The sequence below is a fragment of the Mus musculus genome, chromosome 7 (assembly GCF_000001635.26).
Source record: "Mus musculus strain C57BL/6J chromosome 7, GRCm38.p6 C57BL/6J".
NCBI classification, from domain to species: Eukaryota; Metazoa; Chordata; class Mammalia; order Rodentia; family Muridae; genus Mus; species Mus musculus.
The window spans coordinates 145278938-145289983 of NC_000073.6; the positions used below are offsets into that span (position 1 = coordinate 145278938).

The window sequence follows — 11046 nt, forward strand, 5'->3', positions numbered from 1 at the left end:
CAGGTGAGCGGCTGCTGCCTATTGAGCCAGGAAGCATCCTGTCGGGTGCACTAGGTCTAAGGGGTGGAAGGCAGAAGCTAGCACTTCCTAGCTATGGCTATCATTACACGGCTTTGCCCAAGACTCAGTGGCTAGGCTGACCCAGCATCCTAAAGAGGAATCCTTTACCAGCAGTAGCTTTCTGGTCACAGCTGGCTCCTCCCTGCCCTGGAGGAGGGACCAAGGGTCAGCTCTGTGCCCAAGAGTATTGGAAGCATGGTAAGCTCAAGACAGTGTAGGATTAGCCCAACCACACCAAGCAGGCCTGCACAGCCAGGTTCCACCGGGGTGCAGTCTCACCGTTGGCAGACGTTCGAGTAATACCAGCGGTAAAGCCACAATGAACCAGCATCCATGCGGTGGTAGATGGAGCGGTACTGGAAACAAAAGGCATATAAGCATGAGATAGATCCTCCTCACACTAAGCCACACATGGAGCCAGACAAGCAGGGTCCCTCCAGGGCCACACAATAGAGCAAAGTGAATCGGGTCCCTGGGCCAGTGCTGCACACAAATGGGCTTTAGCATGGCCCCCAAGAGCTATACACAGAGAAGTTTAGGTTGGGTCTCTCCACATCTCGCTCGCACACAGCGATGTATGTAGTTCTTCCAGTGCTGTATACACAGAGCATGAAGAGTGTCTCCCCGTGATACACACAAGGAGCTTGAGTGGGGTCCCCTCAATGACACACACAGATGGGTATGGGAGAGGTCCCCTTAACACCACATATGTGTATGCTCTGACTGTACCAGCACACTACATGTGGCCCAATGCAGTGCTCCAATCTCCCCAGAGGCAGGATGTATCCAGGTGAGCTATAGGTGGTCAGTCTGTATCAGAGACAAAGCAAGCCCTCACTGGGTCTCAGGATTAGACCAGCACAGCTGCAGACCTTGCCCAGTGGAGAGAGCTCCCTTGGCACGGGCTAAGACTGTGCCCTCTGCCTGTGTGCCAGGCTCTCTTCTCTTCCAGGCAAGGCCAGCTGCACTCTCCAGAACATCTATATCCACCTTGCAGATGTCTCCTGGACCTGGACCTAGCACAGGGTAGCCCAAGACAGGCTTCAGTATGTGCTAAGCCAATGATCATGATTCCAACACCAAGGAGATGGCCTCCATCACAGGACAAGAGGAGAGCTGGCTTCATGTGTCTGCCATTGTGTCTATGCTAAACTCAAGGCACCTGACCCCATGACAGTAAGGAACAAAGGGACAGGGCAGACTCCAAGTCAGCAGGGCAGCCACCACACACCTTTATGGCGTCTTCAATGAAGACCACAGCCTGGTCTATGCAGAGCTCCTGATCGGCTGCAGCACCTGCAGGGAGAGAGAACACAGCAGGTGAAGGAATGGGACAGACAGCACAGCCTCATCTCTCCAGGATGAGCACATGAGGGAAGGAAGCCAGCTGATGCTGTCTGCAGCCAGAGACCCTCCACTCCAAAGTGGGTCCCAGGCCGGGCCAGAGTCCCAATCAGGTAAGAAGCATATGGCATGGGTAGAGGACACCAGGCCCTGAGTAGAGGCAGCGCTAGTCCATGGCCACCACTGCCCAGGGCACAGCATGCACAAGGACACAGAGGCAGTGTGTCCTGCAGAACCCTGGCCTCATACACAGGACTCAGACCCTGCCCCCATCTACTAACAGGGCACGTGCAGGTATGGTCCCTCTTGTCAAGTAGATGCCAGTGGCTACCTACTTGGTTCCCAAGTGGATGTCATGAGGTAAATGTGGTGCAGGGGCCCCTGGTGCTCAAGTGGGCTCCCAGAAGGGACTGCTGACCACTCTGCCAGCCTGCGCCACTTCTGCCTCCTGTTCAGCCAGAATCCTCCACTATGAGATGAGGTAACCGCTCTCCAGTGAACACAAGATTTCAGACCAACTCTGGGGATCTACACTTGGACCCAAAGGCCTCGCTCTCACTCTCCAGCCAATACTAACAACCACTGAGCTCTGACTCCCTCCCACACCCACCTCAACCCCTATCCTCTGGTAAGCAGAGGAACTAGGGGACTGCTCATCCCCAAAAGTTCACATCACACTTGGAATCAAGGTAAAAACCCCAGCTTATCTCAGCTTGTAGTTCTGGTTTTTATAGAATCTACCCTCGTGGGGCTCACAGGAACCATGCCCTGCTAAGAACAAAGCTGTCATAGCAAGAAACCCTGAGGCCAGGGCAAAACCATGGGCAGAGCACCTGTGGCTGCCTACACAGTGTGCCCTCTGCCTCTGGAGAGCCACCTGCTCCAGTTCTTGGGGTTCATGGACCAGAGGCAGTACACCACAAAGGATGACAGAGTTGCACCTAGCCAAGCTACAACACCTTATCAACCAGGACCTCAGATTCTCCACTTGTATGCCCATAAGGGTTATCCTAAAGACACCCTAAATGTTTCTAAGACAGTCTCTGAGGGTTGTGGGTGTGGGCACTCCCGAAGGTTTCCTGGGATGGCCATTACCAGGAAGCCATACTGCTGTGTTTCCCAGCATGGCAGAACTGAAAACCAACTGGCCCATTGAGAAAGGCTGCTGAGGGCAGCCTGAGAGAGCCTGGAAGCCTAGCCATGCCCTAGAGAAGGCAGACTGGGTGTGGAGCGATGACACAAAAGCTCCTCCCATCTAGCCTCTGGCTGCTAGTGTGTAAAATTCTGAAGAAGGCCCCTCCCACTCATACCTCAGCATCCATCGCACCCGGCAGTAGCCAGAAGGGTCTTGTCCCAATCTCTAGGGAGCATGTCATGGGTTTCTGGGGGTCCCCAATGCTCAGAGTCCACATTACACCCCATCCTGCCACTTGGTAACTCATTCTGCCCACCCACTCCTGCTGTTTCGCCACACTACCCCAGCCACACCCACACATTCTGAACTTGACCCAGCGGAGCGAGGCCTAGCTCTCCCGAGCCTGTAAGCCCTTGATCAAGTTGTCTACCAGAAAACTTTCCCAACTTGAGAGTCCAGACTCCCTCCAGGGCTACTGCCCCTGAGCTCATCACTCTAGGTGGCAATGACACCTATAACCCCAAACATCAGAGCCAGGGGACTTCTGCTGCACGCATTGGGTCAGAATGAGGCAAAGTAAGGGAAAGTAACAGGGGCTCAGACACTGTCCTCCCATGATACCCTCTATTCCCTGTCAGCCAGGTCTAGACCTGCTCTGCCCCCCTCTCTCTCTACACACAGCCATTCTAGTTTCAGCAGAGAGGGAGGAGTGGGTGGACATGTGGTCACCTCAGTGTCTAGCTTCCTCGTCCCTATCCAGCATGCTGTGTGACCTTGCACAAGTCCTTCACCTTTCTGCACAGGTTCCTCCCCGATTTTCCCATCAGTACCCACAGATGACGGTCCTCCACTTTGCAGTTAGCCCACAAAGCCTATAAACAGCCTCCCCCTCTTTTACAGCAGTCAGGAACAAGATAAAAACCACTCTGTGAAACCTTTGACAGGGGCCAGTCAGGTGGGCCTGGTTTAGCAGGACACATCTGTAGGGACCCCTGGGATCCTTGGGAAGGCAGGCCTGCAGCAATATCTACCCCCTCTGAGAGTTTGACCACAGGTCAGCCAAACTCAGAGCGGAGATTCTCACCCACTGGATGCTGACCTGGAGACTGAAAGGTTCATTCTCATAGACAGCCCAGTCTAGGAGATGCAAATACAGAGTGTTGTCTGGGTTCTCAACAGCCCTACCCAAAACCACAGTGTTTGGAAAAAGACCCTCCAGAGTTTCTCATCCAACACTGCCCAGCCTTCCCAGAGAGTGAGTCTCTTGTGTGACAATGCCCAGCATTGAGTCTTGCCTCCACAGAGAAAGCTAAACCTGTCGCTTGTCCACTCTGCAGGGACAAGGCTTAGAAGCAGCATGGCACTGCTATCATGGACATCTGTTAAGACCCACGCACTGGATGCCACAAAATCTCTCTTTGGATCCTCAAAATGTGTCCCCTACCCCACCAGTCTGTTACTACCCCTTGTATTGAAACTCCAGCTAAGTAACCCGACGAAGACCCACACTCAGCAACTGGCAGCCCCAGAAAGGTTCCAGATGCCTAACACCAAGTATGTGTCCCCTGAACCATATGCCCTGTCCCTGACGAGTGGTTTCAGCAGAGAGGGAGGAGTAGGTGGACATGTGGTCACCTCAGTGTCTAGCTTCCTCGTCTCCTATTACGGACCCTATGTCCTCACTCTTCAGTGAAAAGGCACGGGCTATGGGTAGACAGGGGCCAGTGTGCCAACCCAGTCTGCTCCCAAACAGGGAGGAAAGGAAGTTCAGAAAGGGAAGTTTGAATGACCAGGCCACCAGCACACACAGGGCAGTGACCACACCAGAAGGCAGGGCTGTGACCTTAGGTAGGTCAGAGGTGAGGAGGGCACAACTCACTCTGTCTCTCTCTCCCTCTTCCCCTCTCCCCCTCCCCTCTCTCTGCCTAGGTTTGCTCATCTGGAAAATGAGAAGAATATCCTCCTGCCTGTCAGCCAGCATCCTCTGGAGATGACTGGGAGGCTAACTCCACTCTCCCTGGGCTCAGCAATGTCCCTGACCAAGGAAGGGAAAAGGAAAGAAGGCTCCGAAGCACTTAAGAAAACAAGGAAGGAAGTCTCCCTGGCCTTAGGTTACCAGCTTCAGCCCTTAGCAGCCAAAGCAGTGCTCCAAAGTCGCTCTCAGAGGATGTTCGGCCACTCACTGCCTGGGGACCATGGGCTGGAGCACGCTTTTCTCCCTAATGAGGAAGAAGCTAGAGTGGTGCTGTAACCCCAACACTTGGAAGGCCAAATCAAGAGGATCTGGAGTTCAAGGTCAGCCTGGCTACTTGAGACCCTGTCTCAAAAAGTAAGGAAAAAAGAAAAGTAAAACTGAAAGTGACACCTCACTCACCGGAGTGGACCTGGCCACTGCCTCGGTCCCGGCCCAGAAGGGGCTGCTCTTCTGCCGCCATCCCACCAATGTAACAGGCCGGACCTGGTCCCAGCCGCGAGAGCCAGGCGTTCCGGAGGAGGAGCTCTGTGATGACTCCCAGCAACAGCCAATGAGAACGGAGAAATCCCTCTGGAAGGCGGAAGCAACAAGCCCCTCCCCCAATGGGTGGCGCTCCGCTTCTCTGCAGCACCTAGTGGCAGAAGGCAAAGAAGCTAAGGCTATCAAGGAAGTTTTTCAATCAATGCAAATGACTACTATTCCGTCCCAGCTCTAGGAATGTCAGAAGGAATCTCTTCTTGTGAGAGAGTGGGTGAGTGAGTGAGTGAGTGAGTGAGTGAGTGAGTGAGTGAGTGAGTGAGTGAGTGAGTGAATAACTGACTGAGTGAATGAATGAATAACTGACTGATTGATTGAGGGACTTACTGACTGACTGACTGACTTAGTGACTGTCTGAGTGACTGACTGAATGTGTAACTGACTGACTGAGTTTGCTTGCTTGCTTGCTTGCTTGCTTGCTTTTTATTTCCAGAGCCTTATAAGACGCCAGGCAAGCTCTCAACCCCTGCTACACCCAAAGCCCAGAAGTGTTTAAGCAAGCATTTTGTGTGACTCAAAGCCCAGAAGTGTTTAAGCAAGCATTTTGCGTGACTCTGACGCATGTGAGTACTGTGAACAAGGGAGTGACCACAGAGGTCATGCCCCACAAAAATGAATCTTGAATTTCTCCAGAAATTAAACAAACTAAAGCTTGAAACTGGGTATGTTGATGCACAGACATGGAATCCCAGTACTACAGGTAGCAGAGACCTGAGGATTGATGTCAGTCTGGGAACAGCCTACTACTAGTTAATTCCAGGAGAAGGAGAGAGAGAGAGAGAGAGAGAGAGAGAGAGAGAGAGAGAGAGAGAGAGAGAGAGAGAGAGAGAGAGAGAGAGAGAGAGAGAGCTGTAATCTGTTGCCTGGAGATCAGAAGTCCAAAGATAGGACTATCTCTTGAGGCCTCAGAAGGCTGAAATCAGAGTATGGTCACTCTACTGGGATCTTTTTAATTTTTTCTTTTATTATTATTGTTGTTGTTATGTGTGTATACGTATGTGTTCATGTGTATGTGCGTGTCTGTGTATATATACAAGTGCAGGCAGGTTCAGACATACCACATAGTACTTGAAGGTCAGAGGACAACTTTCAGGAGTCGGTTCCAGGGACTGAACTCAGGTTTTCAGATTTACATGACAAATACATTTCACCATTGAACCCTGTCTTCAGCCACATTGTGAGATATTCTTCAGAGATGGAGGAAAAAACCCACCGTGGACCCATCAAGGAGACAGGCTGAGTTAATTTTCTTGAAGCTTGGCCTGAGATCCATGCTTCCTCACTTGCTAGGCGTGCCTGGGGTGCCTGAGACGGTTCCCAGCTCCTGGGATCACTATATCCCTCCCCCCCCACCCCCATTTCACAGCTGGCAAGCACAGATTGGATGCTCAGATTCCAAATGCACCACCTCCACATTTGACGCAAGACTTCCTGCTCTCTGACTCTCCTTTGCCCATCTCTACAGGTTTGTCCCCTGGGGAAGGCAGTTAAGGCACATATATCAGCCGGGTGGTGCTGGCTCAGAGCCTTTAATCCCAGGACTCAGGAGGCAGAGGCAGACAGATCTCTAAAAGTTTGAGCCTTGTCTAGAGTTCTAAGACAGCATGGGCTACACACAGAGAAACCCTGTTTGGAAAAACAAAAGGCAACCAAACAAAAAGCCACCACCTAAGACCTAAGGCTTACCGTGTTCAAGGCCAGCACAGCAGGGTGGAGCCACTCACAGTTCTGTACTGAGGTTACTCCTTGTCTCACGCCCCATTCATCTGGAGATACTAAAACTAGGTACGCTGTTTTCAAACTGACAATAGTTTACAGTTCTATAGTATTTATTTATCTATCTATTTATTTATTTCAAACTTTATGTTCTGTGTCTGAGTATTTTGTCGGCATGCGTGTGCATCATGTGCCTAGTGCATCCAGAGATCAGACAGAGACACTGGACCCTTGAGTAGCCCATGCTGGCCTCAATTTACAATCCTCCTGCCTGGATTCAGGGTAATCTCTGTCTCTTTAAAATGTATTTTATTTATTCATTTTGACGTGTGTGTGTGTGTGTGTGTGTGTGTGTGTGTGTGTGTGTGTGTATGTAATTTAAAAAAAAAACCTATCTAATTTAATATAAGCACGATCACAATGGGTAAAAGTCTTATATAGCCCAGGCTAGTGAGGTAGTTCGAAGGTGAAGACGCTTGCCATCAGTCTGAAAACCTAAAGCCCACCCCCAGAACCCATATTCCGTGTGGAAGAAGGAGAGAACCAGCTCCTGAAAGTGGTCACCTGACCCCTACTACACACACACACACACACACACACACTCACATACACACACACACACACACACACTCACATACACACACACACACACATACACGCATACAAAATAATAAATAAATCTAACTCCGTTTTAGAGATCATATTTTCTGGGGGCTGGAGCGTTGTCTCCGTGGCTAAGAGCACTTGATCTTCCAAAGGACCTGGTATCCAAGCACTCACCTATGGCAACCATTTGATTTGTAACCCCACTTCCAAGGGTCCAGTGCCTCTGTCTGATCTCTGGGTGCACTAGGCACATGATGCACACGCATGCCAACAAAATACTCAGATACAGAACATAAAGTTTAAAGATGAAATTTTCCATAGATAGGGTGGACCAGTGCTCAAATTAAAAAAAAAAAAAAAAAAAAGAAAAGAAAAGAAAAAGAAAAAGTAGACAAGAGGCTGACCCTGTAGCTCGGCTGTGTAGCATTTGCCTCGCATGAATATGCCCCTTCCTGATTATTCCAAGGTTTCTTGATTAAGCTAGGAGTCTATGCCTATTGTTCAGGACTTTTAAAAGGTTTCATTAAGTAAGCCTGATAGTTAGATGTCAGTCATGTTAACTGAAGCCTGTAGTCTTCAGGCTCTGTGAGTTCAAGGCCAGCCTGGTCTACAGGGTGAGTTCCAGGACAGCCAGGGCAGCTATGCAGACAAACCCAGAAACTCAGAAAAACAAAACAAAAGACAAGGAATTAAAATCTTTTTATCTACCCCACCTTGTAAGACTTTTATGCAAATATTTCAATCCTCCCACCTGGTAATCGCTTTGTTTACACAAAGATCTACGACTCTATTCTGGGTATCTGATGGCTTGGAGCAGTGAGCCTTTTCCCCCTCAGTTCTGGGAATCTGATGGTCTGGGGCCATGAGCTGTCCCTTTCCTTCCTTTCCTGAACACCAGTTCTCTTCAGACTAGCCAATTGGATAAGACTGTGAGGTTGGGCTTTAGCCAATGGAGAAAAGACACAGCCTCCACCTGAGTTAGAATAAAAATCAGATGTACTTCCTGTCTCTGCCTGCCCCCTCTTCCCAAGTGGACCATCTTGATGAAGAGGCAAGTTTGCCTTGTCCGGGCACTTCAGTTGGATTATTTTCTTTGTGGTTGGTCTTTTTTCTTTATGACCCCAAACCTCCTCCCTTCTTTTTCTTTTGTTTTGTTCTGTTGAGACAGGTTTTTTTCTGTGTAGCTCTGGCTGTCCTGAGACTCAGTGCTATCTACGCTGGCCTCTGTTCAGATAACTCACATGTACCGTATCAACTGGCCGTGAGAAGGTGTCTGTTTCTCTACTGTGAACTGCTGGGCGAGGAGCCAGGCTGGCAGGGTGTGTCAATGTCTGTTGCTTCCTCACCTGCTCAAAAAGGAAGGGCAAGCTGCTTCACCAGGCCCTGTGGCCCTCGGTACCAACTGCATGAGTAAGGAGTGTGGCAGGAGGACCAAGAGGACGGAGGAGGACAGATCAGAGCAGGGAGAGAGAACAGGGAGAAGCCCACATAGCTGGGACACAGTATCATGAAGTGTCGGGTTCAGTTTAGATGGGCTAGCTGAGGGACTGCCCCAGCAAACAGACCAACAGTCTTTATTATTAAACTTCAAGTGGGTCCCCCAAAGGCCTGTCTATAATAGGCCTCAAACTCAGAGATCCACCTACCTCTGCACCCCAACAGCTGGGATCAAAAGTGTGTGTTGCTATGCTGTGTTTTATAAAAATAAAGAGAGAAGGAATATGTTTGGTGGATGTGCAGTCAGGTGTAGGGGAAGGGGGTGTGTCTTAGTCAGGGTTTCTATTCCTGCACAAACATCATGACCAAGAAGCAAGTTGGGGAGGAAAGGGTTTATTTGGCTTACACTTCCATGCTGCTGTTCATCACCAAAGAAGTCAGGACTGAAACTCAAGCAGGTCAGGAAGCAGGAGCTGATGCAGAGGCCATGGAGAGATGTTCTTTATTGGCTTGCCTCCCCTGGCTTGCTCAGCCTGCTCTCTTATAGAACCCAAGACTACCAGCCCAGAGATGGCACCACCCACAAGGGGCCTCCCCCCTTGATCACTAATTGAGAAAAAGCCTTCCAGTTGTATCTCATGGAGGCATTTCCTCAACTGAAGCTCCTTTCTCTGTGATAACTCCAGCTGTGTCAAGATGACACAAAACTAGCCAGTACAGGGGTGCCTCTGTGGGCCCATGCTGAGGGATCAGCCATAGGAGATGGTATAGTATAGAGTTTATTCAGGGCACGAGGAGGAGAGTTGAGAGGGCAGTAGAGACCGAGAAAGGCAGAGAGAGAGAGAGAGAGTAGAGGAGTAGAGACTGGCTGTGAGCACTCGGGGAGGGGGGAGGGAAATGGAGGGAGAGAGAGGGGAAGGGACAATTAGACAGAGTGGGAGCAAGAAGGCAAGAGAGAGAGGAGGGGGCAAGCATCCCCTTTTATAGTAAGTCAGGCATACCTGGCTGTTGCCAGGGAACTGTGGGGCGGAGCCTAGACAAAATGCTAACACACTATGCCCAGCCTGTGAACATACTTCTAACATGGGGTCCTTGGGGAGTAATTTAGTCTGTATTTCTATAACTGATTGAGGCTGAATAAATAAAAAGCGATTCCACTGGACACAGAGGTGTCACCATGCCAGCACTCATGAGGTAGAGGTAGGAGAATTGAGTTTACTCACCCACACTGGGGGCCAAGGAACCTGCCACCTCTGAGTTGCCAATAAGGAAACAGGCTGGAGGGGCTCTGCACAGTTTCCTCCAGAGGCTGGATCATCTGATGGACTGGAACAGTGTCCTGCAACAGCCCCAGCCTACCACCCACTGAGTCAACAGCCGCAGGCCCAGCATGTGAGCCGCCCACAGCTCAACAGAAAGGGCTCTCCCTAGACACAGCAGTGTGCCAGTGTGTTAGGGCCAGAGGAGGTGTTTGAACAGCCAGGAGTTTGGGGTACAGATGAGGAAAGGGGCCTTGTTGGAAACTCCCTTCTTTGAGCTCCTACCCCTGGCCCCAGGCACACAAAGAGAATAGGAGATTCACACTGGGATCCAGTCCTCTCCTCCTTCCCAGAAAGCAACAAGAGCCAGTGGGCACCACATGCTGAACCTGTCTCACTCACTGCATTTCCCAGCCTTACATCTGTGGTCTGGGGCCTTGGGTCCTGCAGTGAAGAGAAACGGCCTCTTGGTGGAGACACTGGCTTGAACCCAGTCCCGCTCAGAATCACTGCAGGGATCTTGCCTTCTTTCCCAAGAGTCTGTGCCAATTGTGGCTGGAAGTCAGAAACACCCCCTCGGCTTCCCGACACTGCCTGGGATGTCACTTGGAGTGTGCCTCCCACAGTGCCCCTGGTTTTAAGGAACCCTCCAAATATAGAACCAAACCCTGAACTCCCGCCCACCCCCACCCAGCTTGGCAAGTATTCCTGGAGATAGAAAGCTTTAGGGACCCAGGGAGGCTGGACCCTGCAGGGACCTTCCAACGGGACCTAAGCATCCTCATGGCCTGACCTGAAAGGCATAGGTCCAAAGAAAACACTGCTCCAGGTGCTTCCAACTCAGGCACACCAGGGCCTCCTGCACACTGCGGAGCCCAGTTTCATGCTTGGCCTGGATAACAAGCCTGTACCTACATGGATTAGAAGAGGTAATTGTTGATGATGTTAAGTTTCAAACAAGCAGCTGAGGTGCCTAT

At 50.7% G+C, this 11046-nt stretch overlaps 1 protein-coding gene across 30 annotated transcripts in view; it reads right to left on the reverse strand.

Moving 5' to 3' along the window:
• Tpcn2 (two pore segment channel 2) overlaps positions 1 to 5074 on the reverse strand; it is a 102379-nt gene extending 97305 nt beyond the window's left edge. For 11 of the 30 annotated variants that reach the window (XR_870039.3, XR_870040.3, XR_870041.3 and 8 more), the window contains exons 1-3: positions 4914 to 5049; positions 1292 to 1356; positions 340 to 416 (exon numbers count right to left, since the gene is read on the reverse strand). Coding sequence is in view for 5 of the 30 variants with exons in the window: in XM_006508614.3 (XP_006508677.1) it covers positions 340 to 416; positions 1292 to 1356; positions 4914 to 4974 (203 nt within the window). In the remaining 25 variants the exon portion in view is untranslated. Of the gene's footprint in view, positions 1 to 339; positions 417 to 1291; positions 1357 to 4913 lie in introns of all 30 variants that reach the window. The other 19 variants (XR_870046.1, XR_001785546.1, XR_001785545.1 and 16 more) reach the window with 6 other exon arrangements.
• Positions 5075 to 11046: the final 5972 nt, after the last annotated feature.